We start from the raw sequence: 18,196 nt of genomic DNA on the forward strand, positions 1-18,196 counted from the left end.
AGTTAGACAGAGAAAGACAAATACCGTATGCTCTCACTTATATGTAGAATCAAAAAAACCAAACTCATAGAAACAGAGAGTAGAGTAGTGGTTCCAGGAGTGGGGGAATGGGGGAAATGGATGAAGGTAGTCAAAAGGTACAACTTCCAGTTATAAGATAAATAGCTTATGGGAATGTAATGCACAGCACGGTAATTATAGATAACAATACTATATTGTATACTTAAAAGCTGCCAAGAGAGTAGATCTTAAAAGTTCTCACCACACACAGATAACCATGTGAGGTAATAGATATGTTAACTACCCTCATCATAGTAGTCCTTTTGCAGTATATACTTACATCAAATTATCATGTTATATACCTTAAACTTACACAATGTTATATGCTAATTTTATCTCAATAAAGCTGGGTAGGGAGGAAGAAACCAGACCAAAACCTCTCTCTACCAAAACAAAAGGGTAGACTTCCTGGTAATGCAGGCCTGGGCACCTCTAGGTTATTTCCTAATTTGTCCCCTTTTGTTGTCTAGATACCAGAGGGGACATCCAGTTGGTTACAAATATCATCTTTGTGACTGGAAGCAAATCAATGGGCACGTTTTCTCCCACCAGGTCCTTGGACTTGTATGTTTAATTTTTTAAATCAAAGTATCACATGCCCTATGTATTAAAAGCAAAAAAAAAATGCTAAAAGGCTTATGAGGACAGAAAAATCCTCACTCCATTTCTCTCATCAGAGGTGGTGCTTTTGTTTTTTTTAAGAATCCAGTAACAAGGTTGTTAAAGTACATGTGTACAGCACTTTACAGTTGACAAAGTACTTTGACAAACATTATTTCATTTACATTTTTCATTTCATTCTCCTTATAGGAGACCTGTGATGCAAATGTTAGTCCATGTGACGCTGTTCCATAAGACCTTAAGCTATCTTTACTTTTTTCATTGTTTTTTCTTTTTGCTGCTCTGAATGGGTGAGTTCCACTGCCTTGTCTTTGAGTTGACTGATACTTTCTTCTGCTTTATCTAGTCTGCTAGTGAACCCATCTAGTGTATTTTTCAGTTCAATTATTATATTCTTTAGATCTGTGACTTCTATTTGGTACTTTCTTACATTTCCATCTCTTTGTTGAAGTGCTCACTGTGTTCATCCATTCTTCTCCCCAGTTTGGTGAGCATCTTTATAGACCATTATTTGAGCTCTTTATCGGGTAAATTATTTATCTCCATTTCATTAAGTTTTTTTTCCTGAGGTTGACTCTCTGTGTTGGTTTCTACATAGTAGATGAAACAGCCACTCCTCCCAGTGTTGAAGGAGTGGCCTCATGTAGGAGATGAACCTTGTCATTCAACCCTGCCTCAGCTCCTGGTGGTCTTTCAAACCTCTTGGCCTTGTCCAAGCAGCCTATTATATTTTTAATAGCTCCCAGTAGTTGAGGATGTGCCAAGACCTGTCAGTGTCCTAAAGGGGAGAATCTCAGCACATAGACTCAGGGTGACTGGAAGTGAGACCCTCAGGCATCAGTTTTTTAACTATGCAAATATGTACATTCCTGTGGGACCACAAGCATAAACCTTGCTGGCCACCAGAGCCAGGCAATCTGGAGGTGTCCCCTGAGCAGCAGTTGCAGAAATCAGGGCTCCAGATGAGTGTCAAAGCTCTTTTCTGGGTGATATAGGTGAGCTGGAGCAAGGGAGAGCGTCAAGATGGAGTCCACAGCTTATGTTCCTTGAGAGCAACTCCATAGGCTACTAATGTGTACCAATCCTGAAGCCTGCCTCTCAGGCTGAAGCTCCAGGATGAGCGAAGAGCCCTCCTTCACAAAAAGACTGGGGAGTGTGCCCCAGTCCACTGTCTGTGCAGTGCCCTAGGGGTGGTAGCCTGCCAAGAACTGTCCCTCCGATTGCCACAGTCCCATGAGACCCAGGAATACAAGCCACCCTGGCCACCAGAGCCATGCCATCAAGGGGTGTCCTCTGGTAGCATCCTCAAAACCCAGGGAACCAGAAAAGTACAGAGGCAACTACTTTTAACATGTTGAAATGTGTCTATTTTCGTTTTTTGATAATATGCTTATTGCTCTCTCTTTATTCATCAGTTTTACAAATTATTAACTTTTATTATACTAAACAAAGATTTTGCTCACAGCACCCACACCTACCTAGAGCCTCCCAATTTAGTTATATCCCAATTTTAAAAGATTTTATTTTTATACAATTTTTAAAGGTTACTTTCCACTTACCGTTATCACAAAATTGTTGGCTGTATTCCCCATGTTGTACAATACATCCTTGAGCCTATATTACACCCAATAGTTTGTACCTCCCACTGCCTCACCCCTATATTCCCCCCACCACTGGTAACCACTAGTTTGTTCTCTATATCTGTGAGTTGGCTTCTTTTTTGTTATATTCACTCATTTGTTGTATTTTTTAGATTCCACATATAAGTGATATCCTACGGTATTTTTCTTTCTCTATCTGACTTATTTCACATAGTGTAATGTCCTCCAAGTCCATCCATGTTGCTGCAAATGGCAAAATTTCATTCTTTTTTATGGATGAGTAGTATTCCATTGTATATATACACCACATCTTCTTTATCCCTTCATCTGCTGATGAACACTTAGGTAGTTTCCATGTCTTGGCTATTGTAAATAATGCCGCTATGAACATTGGGGTGCATGTATGTTTTCAAATTAGTGTTTTTGGGTTTTTTGGGGGGGAAGTTATATCCCAATGTTTGGTTAAGACAGGATTCAGGCTATATGTGATTATGGCTATGTAACCATTGCTCCTTGTTGGTCCAGTAAGATTGTTTCTTTTCTTGCCCAACTTTTTGTTTTTCATAGAATTGATAATTGCCTCATCTTACTAGCTTTGTTTTCCTTTCATTTGTGACAAAGCCTTCCCATATTTTCCCCTCAATGTAGTTTTTCACATGCTTACATCTGTCCTGATAATCTGTGCTGCATCTTTGTCTTGAAGCCATCTTCCCTGGAGCCCTCTATCCTCCTGTTCCAATACAGGCTGGTGGTATCAAGCTGGAAGCTACAAGGGAAAAGGTCTGGAGGCTCACAATTGTGTGCAGACTCATTTTTCAGTCCATTACCAAACCTCTGCCCTCTTCTATATCTTATATTCCCAACCCTAGAGCCTCCCTTGTTGGATTTATCCAGAGAATATATCTTCTGTCCTCCGTGGGAGTGGGAAGGGATAACTTGGAGGCTTACTTCTTCACATACAGACCTCGAGCCTATCCCTCTATTTCCAGCTCCTCACTGTCCTCAGTATCTGTCACCTTTAATTCCTAAACCTTTATTTTCATTTTGTGTTTCTTTCTTTGTTCTGTTTTTTTCTAATCTGCTTTCTTTCTGTCAGTATTTCCCACTGCTTTTCTTTTTTTTTTTTTGGCTGCATTGGGTCTTCATTGCTGCGCACGGGCTTTCTCTAGTTGAGGCGAGCTGGGGCTACTCTTCATTGCAGTGCGCGAGCTTCTCATTTGCAGTGGCTTCTCTTGTTGCAGAGCACAGGCTCTAGGTATGTGGGATTCAGTAGTTGTGGTGCATGGGCTCAGTAGTTGTGGCTCACGGGCTCTAGAGCGCAGGCTCAGTAGTTCTGGCATACAGGCTTAGTTGCTCTGTGGTATGTGGGATCTTCCCGGACCAGGGCTTGAACCCGTGTCCCCCACACTGGCAGGTGGATTCTTAACCACTGCGCCACCAGGGAAGTACCTCCCACTGCTTTTCTTTAACTTTAAATTATTTAAATGTTTAACCTTCATCTGTGGTCAGATATTTTCAGGTATAATATTATGTCTTAAGGTAGCAAATATTTTTTAAGAGTCTTAAAGGTTTTTTTGTCCTTTGGCCTGCTTCTCAGGGCTGTTTCTGGGAATCTATCCTAAATAATTCAAAACATGAAGAAAAATTTCTGTGAGAACCTATTCATTTTGGCATCATTTATAGTGGTGAAAAATCAGAAGCCACTTAGTTAACAGTAGCAGACATTACAGTACATTTGATAGATCTTATGTGGCTGTCAAAATCGATGACAAATGCAGCATAGAAAAATGTTTGAAAGTTTATGAAAAGAAGAAGTGGGATATAGATTTGAATGCATATTATTAGAGTGTTATGCATTTTTATATGAACAAATGGAAGGGGGTGTTGTGTGGCATGATGCACTGATTCACTGAAGAGATGGATAACAGCTGTCCATGTGCCTGACTCTGTTCTAGTGGTTGCTTTAGTTACGAGTGGTGAATCTGACATAATCTCTTCTTTCACAGAGTTTACAGTCTAGCAGAGAATTATTTTCCAAACTTCTATAATGTGTGTATTCAATTTTTACAATTAAAGAGGTAGAGGAAAAGCAGGGATTGACTATTTCAGGTGTCAAATTTTGGCAAACAACATGAAAGATCTGAGAATGGGTGCCTGGTAGGCCTGGTAATTGTAGCTGTATCAATAGTTCGCTCCTGAAATGACAAAGATGGCATCTGACTGTCCTGTGGCTGGCTGTCTAGACCTATTTGGATCTGTTCTTGCCTTCATTCTTTGATTCAGTAGATTATCCAGCTGTATGGCCTCTGTGACTTTTATGATCAGAAACAACCTAGAATACTTATAATTGTATAAAATTGATCAAAATGACAGTATTTCACATCCTACCATTTGTGCCAGTGTGTTTGTTGCCTGTTTTAAACTGCTAGAGGACAGGGATCTTCTCTTATGAGTAATTTTATGTAACACCCAACACAATCATGTGTATTATGGAACTCAGAGAAATAGCCTTTGGTGTTATTGAGAGTGAAATATTGTTCATTTCCCTTAAACCTATAATCCCTGCATTTTAGAATGCCACAGGTGAGACATAAAACATTGAAGAAGAAAAAAAGCTAAAGGCTAAACTACTAGCTTGTCCTTTTCTTTCCTTTTGAAAATCACAGTGATAGTGTTTTTGTGTTTTTTTTTTTTTTTTTACTTAAGGTAAATTTAAACCTGTTTTCCCTAAGAATCAGTGAGTGCCTATTGTTTACTTTAAAGATGAGGCTGTTAAATATTTTTCACATGCCTTTCTTTGTTGTTGTTGTTGTTGTTGTTTTGCAGTACGCGGGCCTCTCACCGTTGTGGCCTCTCCCGTTGTGGAGCACAGGCTCCGGACGCACAGGCTCAGTGGCCGTGGCTCACGGGCCCAGCCGCTCCGCGGCATGTGGGATTTTCCCGAACTGGGGCACGAACCCGTGTCCCCTGCATCGGCAGGCGGACTCTCAACCACTGCACCACCAGGGAAGCCCTCACATGCCTTTCTTGATCCTCAGATCCCCTTCCCTAGTTCTTTCTTATGTGTGTCTGGATGGTCTGTTGTAGGTGGCCACAAATAGCCGAGTTTACTTATTTGACATTTTCCTTCTGGGAAGTCGTGTTTTCAGCAATGGACTTCAGATGGTATTAGAAGACAAGAGAATTTTGAAGGTGAGTGTGTAAGCTGATTCATCTGCTAGTAAGAATAACAGCCAGGTTCTAATAACTCTTTCTCTGTCTTCTGATTCCTTAGGTTATCCATGATTGTCGTTGGCTTTCTGATTGCCTCTCTCGTCAGTATGGAATTTTGCTGAATAATGTCTTTGACACCCAGGTACAGGCAGGGAAACACTGGAATCAATGCAGTGTATATAGCTCCTGTAGAAAATAGGCCTTGTCTGATGAGTGATTGAAAGTCTTCTTGTGTGTGCCTCATTCCTGCCCACTTCTCATGTAAGATGTTTGTACAATATGTGAGAACATTTGGTGCACTGAAGAAGTACTGGAGAAAAGTTACTTGTAATTATTTAGGGTTTTTTCCCTTCATTTTGCTCCAGAAATGTTCAAATAAGAAGCAAGCTCCATACTCTGTAGCATTCAGAAACTCAAACAATTTTGGGGTCATTTGGAAATCTGACATGGATTCTTACTGTGAGGTGGACAGTCAGTCACATCTATGCCTTTACCACATATGTATCAGTTAAGGCTGATGGCTAATTGGCATCTAGCTCAGGGATGCAGGTTGTCCTAGATGTTCCCCCAAAGTCTATACTGGCCCCAGATAGCCTGAAGATAAGCGGTTTTTCTCTGATCTAAAGGACCTAGAGAAATGAGAAATTCCCAGATTATACTAGATCTGGGTTTCTGGTTTGGCTGTGAGAGCCATAAACCCACTAGTTTTCATTATGTATTCTTTAAGTTCTTCTAGTCTTCTAGGTTAATGCCATGAAAGGGAGATCTTGAATATATAAACCTAGAGCCTTTGGAGAGGGGTTAAAATAATGAGTTAGCCAATTATTTTTTAACAGAAATTCCTAAAAGTTCAACTTTATGTTATTGTATGTGGTTTAAGTTTGCTCTTTATGTATCTGCTTGTAATGAACTTTGTGCCACTTCTCTTGTTTACATGTTCCTTTGGGTCTTCTTTCAAGAGCATTCACTATATAGAGATTGCTTCTATGCTTACTCCAAAATGTAACACAGTTGCTCATTGTTCCCTTGAGGCCATCAGGCTTCTTGATTAGACCTCATATGTATTGTCTAATGAAGACATTGGCATATCTTTCCATATTTTTCTTTTCAGATTTTCATAGTACAAGAAGCAGGAATTCAGAATTATTTCAATTTGTTTTCCTTTAACACAGTGTATTAGTTTCCTATTGCTGTTGTAACTAATCACCACAAATTTTGTGGCTTAAAACATAAATTTAGGGCTTCCCTGGTGGCGCAGTGGTTGAGAGTCCGCCTGCCGAAGCAGGGGACACAGGTTCGTGCCCCGGTCTGGGAAGATCCCACATGCCGCGGAGCAGCTGGGCCTGTGAGCCATGGCCGCTGAGCCTGCGCGTCCGGAGCCTGTGCTCCGCAACAGGAGAGGCCACAACAGTGAGAGGCCCACGTACCGAAACAAACAAACAAACAAACAAAAAAAACACATAAATTTACTCTCTTACAGTTCTGGAGGTCAGACGTCTGAAATCATTTGCACTAGGTGAAAGTCAAGGTGTCAGCAGGGCTGGTTTCTTCTGGAGGCTCTGAGAGGACAGTCTGTTTCCTTGCTTTTCAGCTTTCACCTGTGTTCTTTGGCTTGTGGCTCCTTCTATCTTCACAGTGCACCAATCTCTGCTTTCATCATCACATCACCTTCTCTTCTGGCTGTAGTAAAATCTCCCTCTGCCTCGTCTTATAAGAATACCTGTGATTACATTTAGGGCCCATCTGGATAATTCAAGTTAATCTCCCTATCTCAATATCCTTAACTAATCACAGCAGCAAAGTCCATTTCGCCATTTAAGATAACATTCACAGGTCCAGGAATTAGGATGTGGATATATTTGGGGGCTGTTATTTAGCCTACCACACACAGACAAATAATGATTCCAATTCTTAATTTTATTAGCTTTCCTTACCAAAACTTTACCAGAGTTGCTAATAAGTAGAAGTAATTCTTTAATTTCATCTTCCTTTCCCCATTCCTTGAAGGCACCAAAGAGTAATAATCATAAGGCAGGCAAATAAAAGAAGTGGAAAAGAAAATAGACAGGGACACATTAAAGTTGGGTGATCCTTTTTCTTTTTCTTTTTTTTTTTTTCTAATTTTTCAGAATAAGATAACCTAACAACTTTAAATTTTCTAATAGCATTGTCTATCATGTGGGTCCTTGGGAAAAATGGTATTTAAAGATGTTTCTCTAAATGTATTTCTGCTATTTCTGTCATGAGATAGCTCTCTGTATATATCCTACAGACTGGTCTGTTTGTCTTTTTTTAATGCCACAGGTAGCAGATGTCCTTCAATTTTCCATGGAAACAGGCGGCTTTCTTCCAAACTGCATTAGTACTTTACAGGAGAGTTTAATCAGACACCTTAAAATAGCCCCTAAATATCTCTCCTTTCTGGAAGAGAGACAAAAACGGATTCGGGTGAGTATTAACGTATGTCCCATATAACATTAATATTTTCAAGTGTCTTGTGAGTGGGATTATCAGCATATTATATAGAGAAATGACAGCTGCTGTGTAAGTGTATGAACATTGCCAAAATCTTAGTTGTTCCAAATGGGAACAGTTTGTTTGTGGTCTCAAGTGGAAAAAAGCCAGCGTCCAGATTTGTTGGTTATCAATTAAAAAGTACTCTGAAATAAATTTTCAATTGGACAAGTGGGGATTTTATTGGGAATTTGGATTAAGGCAGTGGAACAAAAATCATGCCAATTATTTCTCCCAAAGTAAGATAGATTTTCTTCAGCTTCTAATAGCCTTGCATGCAAACTTAGGTCATGACTGTATTGGCTGCAATTTTGGCCATATAATCTAATCAGTCCTGCTGCCTCCAGTTTTGAATGAGAAGCCCTGATCTCTCTCTCTCTCTTCTTCCCTCCCTCCCTCCCCACATCTTTCCCCCATCACATACACACACTCACTGTATACACACAATAAGTGTGTGTATGTGTATGTGTGTATATTCTCAGAAGGCTAGCCATAGTGTGAAAGTAGAAGGTAATAATTGAAGAAAATGACAGTAATGGTGATTTAAGTTAAGCAGCCCTTAGATAAACCATTATTTTCTTTAAAGATTTGCTTACTATTCAGAGAAAATTGTTTTGGTGTCTCTAGGAAAACCCAGAACTATGGTTCACACGACCTCTTTCACCCTCTTTGCTAAAAATTTTGGCCTTGGAAGCTACCTACCTGCTGCCCCTTCGCTTGGTACTCCTAGATGAAATGATGTCTGATCTAACTACCCTGGTGGACGGGTACCTAAACACCTACCGAGAAGGGTCTGCAGACTGGCTGGGAGGCATGGAGGTAGGTGCCACTCTCTGTGGCTGTGTTTTCAGGACCTCTGTGTCCTCATGGGGGCCACAGTGATACCCACTGTTCACAGCTGCACCAAATTTCTTTCAGCAGACTTGATGATAAATATTCTTGAAGCGGCTATAGCTTGGGCTTAATTCAGCTCCTTAGCACTTTTTTTCTATATATATATATATATATATATATATATATTTTATGATCACTGACATTTATTTCATATGATGCAACTGGTGATGGGCATTTCAATAAAACTAAAAGTTGATGTGCTAGAAGTCCTAACTCCTTTCTTAAATATTGTACCAATTTTCTCACAATATTAAGTTATGTTTCCAGTAAATATATCTTTCAAAGAAAGGGTAAATTTCATTAGTTATTTTTATGAAGCCAGCACAATATAAGAAAACTTATATTGTTGGCAAACTATTGCATTAGGCCAAATCTGGCCCATGGCCTATTTTTGTAAAGCTCACAATCTAAGAATGATTTTTATAGTCTTAAAGGATTGTTAAAAAAAAAAAAGTATGCTTGTGGCTTACAAAGCCTAAAATGTTTACTATTTGACTCCTTACATAAAAAGTTCACAGGCTACTGCTATAAACAGTTCTCATTTAGGAATACTGATGCAAAATCCTAAATAAAATAATAGCATTTTTGTACAAACTCCACTTAGATATATTATACTTTTCTATTAATGTGTCTCTCAATTCTAGTTACAAGCATGGTTTAATATTATATTAATATTTATTAATATTTAATATTATATTAAATTCTGTATTTTATTGGGGCCAAGAAAGTCTTATGATTATCTCATAAATGCTGAAAAAGTTATTTTGTAACTTTTTTATATTTTGCTCTCACTGTTTAACAAGAAAAGATCAATGTAAAAATCCTTTCATAGTTTGCTTGATTGGAGAATTTTAATGTTTTTCATTTATCATTGTAAAGCCAAGGACAATTTTTTAACTTTTTAATATTTTGTTCTCACTGTTTATTGCTGAAAAAATTTGATAATATTCTATATACATTATTGATTAAAGTTGGAATAGGTACTTTAACATGATAAAACATATATCTCAGGCAAGAAGACTACCTAATATTTGATTGGGAACATCAATATCAAGAAATATACAGAAATGGTGACTATCACCACTACTTTAATACAGAAATGGTGACTATCACCACTACTTTAGTAGTTTCTGAAGCTATTAGCCAGTGAGGTTAGAAAAAAAAAGATGAACTATAAAAATTGAACAGAAGGAATAGGAATGATGACTTGCCTATGATATACCTGAATACTGAAGAGAATCAATTGAAAAAGATTGCCAAAAACAAAAAGGCAGTTTAGTAAAATGGGTACAAATATAACATAAAACTTAATAGCTTTCCTATATCCCCGTACACAACTACAGAATATAATGGGGGAAAAATTCATTTATAATTGTAACAAAAAATAGATTATCTAGAAATAAATCTAACAAGAAATGTGGAATATAGAGATGAAAAAAATGTTAAAGTATTACTGAATGGCATAAAAGAGGACTTAAATGAATGGGGACATTAAGTATTTTTGGCAATCAGTTATTCCTAAATTAACTTTAAAAGAATTAGTTTATTTATTATTTATATTTTTGGTTGCATTGGGTCTTTGTTGCTGTGCACGGGCTTTCTTTAATTGCAGCAAGCGGGGGCTACGCTTCGTTGTGATGCGCGGGCTTCTCATTGCGGTGGCTTCTCTTGTTGTGGAGCACAGGCTCTAGGTGCGGGGGCTTCAGTAGTTGTGGCATGTGGGCTCAGTAGTTGTGGCTCACGGGCTTAATTGCTCCACGGCATGTAGGATCTTCCCAGGCCAGGGCTCAAACCCGTGTCCCCTTCTTTGGCAGGTGGGTTCTTAACCACTGGGCCACCAGGGAAGCCCCCTAAATTAACTTTTAAATTTAACTTTCTTTTAAGAAAAATGCTAAAGCCATAATTACTTTGGCAAACTGTGATTATAGTGTTTATAGAGATAAATAAGCATAAATAAGAATAGTCCTGTCAGATATTAAAACATATGTCTACACTAAATATGAGCGGTACATGTATAGGCAGATCGATGGAACAGAGAACCCAGAAATAGATCTCATATATATCAGTAATGGTTGAGATAAAGGTAAAATTTCCAATCAATGAGAAAAAGATAAGTATTTGGTAAATGGCCTCAGGCAATTGACTAACCATTGTGGGGGAGGAGAATCAGAGTTGGATTGTTATCTCTTTCTGCTACACCAAAATAAATCCCATGGATCAAGTATTTATGTAAGAACTAGAATTATAAAAGTATTGAAGGGGCTTCTCTGGTGGTGCAGTGGTTGAGAGTCCGCCTGCTGATGCAGGGGACGTGGGTTTGTGCCCCGGTCCGGGAAGATCCCACATGCCAGGGGAGCAGCTAGGCCCATGAGCCATGGCCGCTGAGCCTGCGCGTCTGGAGCCTGTGCTCTGCAACTGGAGAGGCCACAACAATGAGAGGCCCGCGTAAAAAAAAAAAAAAAAAAAGTATTGGAAAAAAAGTATTGGGACTTCCCTGGTGGTCCAGTGGCTAAGACTCTGCACTCCCAAAGCAGAGGGCCTGGGTTCCATCCCTGGTCAGGGAACTAGATCCCACATGTGGCAGTGAAGATCCCATGTGCTGCAACTAAGACCCAGTGCAGCTAAATAAATAAGTAAATAAGTAAATAAATATTTTTAAAAAGTATTAAAAGAAAATTATGTCACAGTAGGGAATATGTCCCCTCCCCCAACTTTACTGAGGAATAGTTGACAAAATTAATTGTGTATATTTAAAGTGTACATTGTGATGATTTGATATACATTGTGGAATGATTACCAAGATCAAGATAACTAACATCCATCACCTCATAGCTAACTTTTTTTTATGTAGTGAGAATGCTTAAGATCTACCCTCAGAAACTTTCAAGTATATAATACTGAACTATTAACTGCAGTAACCATGCTGTGCATTAGATCCTCAGAACTTATTCTTCTTATAACTGAAAGTTTGTACCCTCTGACCTACATCTCCCCATTTTCCTCTCCCTCAACCCCTGGGAACCCCCATTCTATTCTCTGTTTTTATGAAATCAGATCTTTGTTTTTGTTTTTTAAGATTTCATATATAAGTGATACTGTGCAGTATTTGTCTTTGTCTGGCTTATTTCACTTAGCATAATACCCTCCAAGTTCAAACATATTGTTGCAGATGGCAGGACTGCCTTCTTTTTTATGGCTGAATAATATTCTATTGTATAGAATATTGTATTGTATAATGTATATACATCACATCTTTATCCATTTATCTATTGATAGACACAGGTTGTTTACATATTGTGACTATTGTGAATTATGATGCGGTGAACAAGGGAATGTACATATCTCTTTGCGATCCTGTTTTCATATGCTTCAGATATGTACCCAGACGTGGGATTGCTGGACCATATAATAGTTCTATTTTTAATTTTTTGAGGAACATCCACGTTGTTTTCCACTGTTTTACATGGTAATGTAAATTGCATCAATTTACATTCCGATCAACAGCATATGAGTTCCCTTTTCTCCACATTCTCACCAACACTTGTTATCTGTCTTTTTGATAATAGCCATCTTAACAGGTGTCAGTAACACCTCATTGTGGTTTTGATTTGCATTTCCCTGATAACTAGTAACTTCGAGCACCTTTTCATGTACCTATTGGCCATCTAAATATCTTCTTTGGATAATTATCTATTCAGGTCCTTTGCTCACTTTTAAATTAGAGTATTTGCATTTTTGCTATTGAGTTGTATGAGGAAATGCTTTTCTGTGCAATACAGAAATACTCAGAACTCATAAAAGATGAATAAATATGACTTCAAAATTTTTGTATGGCGAAAATACTGTGAACAAAGTCAAAGGGAAAGCAACCTAGGAAAAATTATTTGCCTCATGTAACAAAGAGGACATTTTCTTAATATATTCTTTATTGTAGCATTTATGTAATGAAAAAATACTGAAGACAACCAAATATCCATCCACAAGGGTTTGGTTAAACAAACTATTGTATATCCATACAGCCATTAAAATTGCCAATATGGAAAAATCTCCAAGACAGAATTTTTAGTTGGAAAAATCAAGAAGAAGAAGAATATATAATATTATGTAGCCATTTGTATAAAATAATTTTAGAAAGAGTTATCAAAATAAAAAGTTGGGGGAAAATAAAAATTGAAAAATGTAATCCAATGAATAGATAAATATTTAGTAAGGGATCATATATGCAAAGACTGTCTCTGGAGGCTACAGAAGAAGCTGCTTTTTAGAGGATGCACCTGCTAAGGCAGTTGGGGCGAGGTTGGAATGGACCCTTACTTTTCATTGTATAATCTTTATACATACACACATGCACAACATACACACAAAATTGGATTAAAAATATTTAAATTACTTGAAAAATAGTACTACTATAGTTGAAGACACTAGAGGGTGCTATAAGAACACATTTGAATAGACCCTTGCTTGCCAAATACTAAGTGTAGTAGAAGTGATTTTAAAGTGATTTTAAGGACCATATTCAGAAGTTTAGTTATAGTAGACTTGTGTTCATTTTCTTTTCTTAGCGTAAATGTATGGAGCTCCCAGAGGAACTGCTTCGACTGAAGGACTTCCAGAGACAGCGCAGAGAGAGAGCTGCAAAAGAATATAGAGTAAATGCGCAGGGACTCCTAATACGGACAGTACTACATCCAAAGAAGTCTATGACAGAGACAGCAGGGAAAAAGGGAAAAGTAAGAGGTTTCTTACTTTGTAAAAATTCTAGGCTAGATAAAGCTCCAAATTTTACATCTCACAAGGATGTAAATTTGCTAAAAGAAGAATCTAAGAGTAAGCAAACCACAGCGGAATCTCAACATCTACCTCCCATAAAGGAAGAAGTCAGTGAAGATTCCAGTAACAAACGAATTTGCCCTGAGTCAGAGGGGTTTAAGGACCAGAGAATAACTCTAAAAGAATACCTCAAGATACCTAAACAAGAGTTTCAGACAAATTTATCTTTGAAAGAGGAGATAGAACAGTTACTGATGGTGGAAAACAAGGAAGATCTAAAATGTACAAAACGAGATGTTTTAGTGTCTCCTTCCTTTCCTCAGGAAACCAGAGTGTCTCCAAGTGACATTTTTCATCCTTTTAGAAAAGCTGTGCTTCCCACACATCCTCCCTGCCCAGCTTTGGAGAAGACTGATTCCTGGATAAATCCAGATTCTCCCAATCTGCCTTAGAGATCTGCAGTTTGTTCTTGAGGCCAATAAAGGTGGCTTATTTCCTCTGCCATCAAGACCTTCCTCAGTGCTAAAGTTTCTTGTGCTGTAAATTAGTCACAGGCTTTGGGGGAAATTATATCCTCTTGCTTGCTCCTATATTCTTAGAATTTGATTAGGATGGGGATGAATAAGTTAAATATTGGAAGAAGTAAATGTTCTGATTATGTCACTGTGTAGAAATGTTCCCTGTGGCCAAACTGAATTATTTCTCATAATTTGGGTTTAAAGGATTTGAAGAAGGGAAAAATTTTGGACTTAGTGTCTGGAAGAATCTATACTTTAAATTTTTTGTTGTTTTTTCTGGTTTGAAGGATGTTGGTAAAACTCTTAGCCATAAGTTTAAAAATATTAGTACCTGACAACTTTACCTGTACTTTTTTCCTTTTTAGAATATTAACTTTGTCAATTATACCTCAATAAAGATGAAAAATATTAACTTTATTTTTGAATTTTAAATGTTTGGTCTGTCTTATGTCATAGACAAACAATAGTTTATGTTATTACAGGAATCAATATCCCAGTTTTAATTTCTTTTCATTCCATTTACTTTTAGAGAGTTTTGTCCATTTCCCTAACAAAGCAGGGCCTTCTTTAGAGTATGCCTATTATGTAAACTTGAAGTTTGATTCCACTATATTTGCCTGGAGTTGGTATGCCTTCTTAGGGTGAAAGGAAGGTAGCCTGTACTGAGCCCTTTTTATGTTGAATACTTGCAAGTTGCTCATTCTTTTGTGTATAATAACCAGTAAACCTGGTTGGTATTAGGTTATCTCTCACTTTTCTTCATTGGGTCAGGGAAGGAATAAATTGGAATGTGTCTGCATTTCTAGGTCTAGAATCCAGTGAGAAATCTGTAACTTTTTTTTTTTTTTTTTCCCGGCCCTGCACGGCCTGTGGGATCCTAGTTCCTTGACCAGGGATGGAACCTGGGCCACCTCAGTGAAAGCACCGAGCCCTAACCATTGGACTGCCAGGGAATTCCCTAGAAATCTGTAATTTGACTGTTATACAGGCCTCTACTACTTAGGGGAGACAGGGACAGTCTATAATTAGGAACATCCTTGTCTGTGCTCATTGATTCTATCATGAGTACCACGGAAAGAACAGCTGTGTCTTCCAAATCCCAGAGCCCAGATCTGGTCTAAGCTTAAGATGAAGGCAGGACTAAGAGCAGTCAGCTCAGCCCTGCAGTTGCTGTCCCTCACTTTGTCCATAGTTTAGAAGGTCATTGGATGCCAAGGTGGTTTCTGGTTCATTCTGGGTGAATGTGTTTTCAGGTTGAGCCCAGAAAGTGGTTAATCTAGGTTTACTCTGGGAAGGGCATGAATTTCTGTGAAATTCATAGAACTGATTTAGCTTCTTATGGAACCGTACCACACACAATTTTTATACATACATACATGTAAATATACAGGCTACAAAGAAAAATGTGACGTTCTTCATATTAAAAAAAAGAGGATTCTTCTTTCATTATGTATTTTGTGACTAATAAAGAACAGGATTCTGTTGGACCTTTGCTGTACTGCTCAATATGGTAGTTATATGTGGCTATTGAAATTTAAAATTAAATGGATTAAAATGAAATAAAATTAAGAATTCAGTTCCTCAGTTGCACTTGCTATATGTCCAATACTCAATAGTTTCATGTACCCAGTGGCTACCATATTGAACATCACAGGTATAGAACATTTCCATCATTCCAGAAAGTTCTATTGGACACTGCTATTTGAGAAGTACTTTGACTCTCAAAACTAAATGAGCCTTCCGGGTTTCATCACAATATTTTCTTAGTGAAACGGTCACATAACTGGAACTGCATTTTTCTCCATATTCTCATTCTAGCCTGGAGTGCCTACCTAAATTCCATGTGCTCAGATCTAACCATGAACTTCTGTCCTTTGCTGGATAGAGTGAAAAAAAAATCGCTGGGTTCTTCAAGCCCTGCTGCTAGTGCTCTGTGCCATTACTTAGATTTCTTATCTAAATTTTGCTCAGATTTTGGAAAATCTTTGGTTCTTGACCCAACCAATTGTTGAGTTCTTACTCTATATTTTTCTAGTTGAGAGTTTATAAACCATACTGCCTGCTTTTCCAAACTCTTGGAGTCTTGCTTCAGTCTACACCGAATTCCTGCATCTGTCCTACTCAGGTCTGACCTTTCTGTACATGATCTGCAGTTAGAGATTCTCACAAGCAATCTGATCCTTTTAATTTGGGAATTAGGAAACAGAGTTAAATGACTTCCCTGAAGAAAAGTGCTGCACTGAGAATAGAACCAGTGTTTCTTACTTCTTGGTCCACTCAGTGTTCTTTCAACTATAGTATGAAAAATCATTGCAGCAGCTTTGCCTCCAGTCTGGCTGTGAGCTTGATAAAGCCTAACATGACACAATATAATTTTAATACACTGGGACTTCCCTGGTGGCACAGTGGTTAAGAATCCACCTGCCAATGCAGGGGACATGGGTTCGATCCCTGGTCTGGGAAGATCCCACATGCCGTGGAGCAATGAAGCCCGTGCGCTGCAACTACTGAAGCCCGCGCACACTAGAGCCCACGTGCCACAACTACTGCAGCCCATGCACCTAGAGCCTGTGCTCTGCAACAAGAGAAGCCACCACAATGAGAAGTCTGTGCACCCCAATGAAGAGTAGCCCCGGCTCGCCACAACTAGAGAAAGCTCACACACAGCAACGAAGACCCAACGCAGCCAAAAAAAAAAAAAAGAATTTTAATACACTATAGCCCTGTCGTTGTTTTGACACAAGGCAAGTCACAGCAGCAAGCCAAGATAAGGCTTGGTGCATACTTGGGGAGCTGAGGGTGATTAGCCAGGTGTACTTATCAAAAAGGCATTTACTATAAAGGTAACATCAATAAATACCTTACAGGGCTTCCCTGGTGGCACAGTCGTTGAGAGTCCGCCTGCCAATGCAGGGGACACGGATTCCTGCCCCGGTCCGGGAAGATCCCACACGCCATGGAGCGGCTAGGCCCGTGAGCCATGGCCGCTGAGCCTGCGCGTCCGGAGCCTGTGCTCCGCAACGGGAGAAGCCACAGCAGTGAGAGGCCCGCATACCGCAAAAAAAAAAAAAAAGATAATAATAAATAAATAAATACCTTACAGAAAAATTTAGAAAATAATGAGAAAAAACACTCAACTATCATCCTACATTATACAACCCTTCCTAGCATTTTGGCACTTTTCTTTCAATTTTTCCTCTCTCATTCTCTATCTCTCTACACACACACCATCACAACCATACCGTAAATACATTTATTGTGTTTTTTATATCAAGTATTTCTCCATTTTATAATCCTAACAACCAACATTTTAAACAGATGTTTCATTTTTAAATTAATGTGCTATTAAATAGAATTTGGAAAATAGAGGAAAATAAGAAAAAATTTACTCATTTCTCTAACCCAACAGAAAAATCAGGTAATATTTTTGTTAATGTCAGTGTTTATGCATAGATTTTACCCTCTACATAGTTATATATATACACTCTACTTTATGAATGTTTTCCTATGCTGTTATACGCTCTTTGTGAAGATATTAAAAATATATTTTTTTAAATTTATTTTTGGCTGCGTTGGGTCTTCATTGGTGCGCGTGGGCTTTCTCTAGTTGCAGCGAGCGGGGGCTACTCTTCCTTGTGGTGCACAGGAGGTGGCTTCTCTTGTTGTGGAGCTCTAGGCGTGTGGGCTTCAGTAGTTGTGGTGTGCAGGCTCAGTAGCTGTGGCTCACGGGCTCTAGAGCGCAGGCTCAGTAGTTGTGGCACACGGCCTTAGTTGCTCCGTGGCATGTGGGATCTTCCCGGACCAGGGATAGAACCCATGTCCCCTGCATCGGCAGGTGGTTCTTAACCACTGTGCCACTAGGGAAGTACCAAGATTTTTTCTTTTTCTGCACGGCTTGTGGGATCTTAGTTCCCTAACCAGGGATCAAACCTGGGCCCTCAGCAGTGAAAGCGCAGAGTCCCAACCACTGGACCGCCAGGGAATTCCCAAGATTTTTATGACTAC

At 38.8% G+C, this 18,196-nt stretch overlaps 1 protein-coding gene across 2 annotated transcripts in view; it reads left to right on the forward strand.

Moving 5' to 3' along the window:
* EXD1 (exonuclease 3'-5' domain containing 1) overlaps nucleotides 1-17,707 on the forward strand; it is a 42,324-nt gene extending 24,617 nt beyond the window's left edge. For both annotated transcript variants that reach the window (XM_030762767.2, XM_022587427.3), the window contains 5 exons: nucleotides 5,370-5,474; nucleotides 5,557-5,637; nucleotides 7,800-7,943; nucleotides 8,637-8,828; nucleotides 13,466-17,707. In XM_030762767.2, coding sequence (XP_030618627.1) covers nucleotides 5,370-5,474; nucleotides 5,557-5,637; nucleotides 7,800-7,943; nucleotides 8,637-8,828; nucleotides 13,466-14,125 — 1,182 coding nt within the window. In that variant the 3' untranslated portion in view covers nucleotides 14,126-17,707. The remainder of the gene's footprint in view (nucleotides 1-5,369; nucleotides 5,475-5,556; nucleotides 5,638-7,799; nucleotides 7,944-8,636; nucleotides 8,829-13,465) is intronic.
* The last annotated feature ends 489 nt before the right edge of the window (nucleotides 17,708-18,196 follow it).

The sequence above is a fragment of the Delphinapterus leucas genome, chromosome 2 (genome assembly GCF_059928025.1).
Source record: "Delphinapterus leucas isolate spDelLeu-1000000601 "Yukka" chromosome 2, BTC_Dleu_Yukka2, whole genome shotgun sequence".
In the NCBI taxonomy this organism is placed as follows: Eukaryota; Metazoa; Chordata; class Mammalia; order Artiodactyla; family Monodontidae; genus Delphinapterus; species Delphinapterus leucas.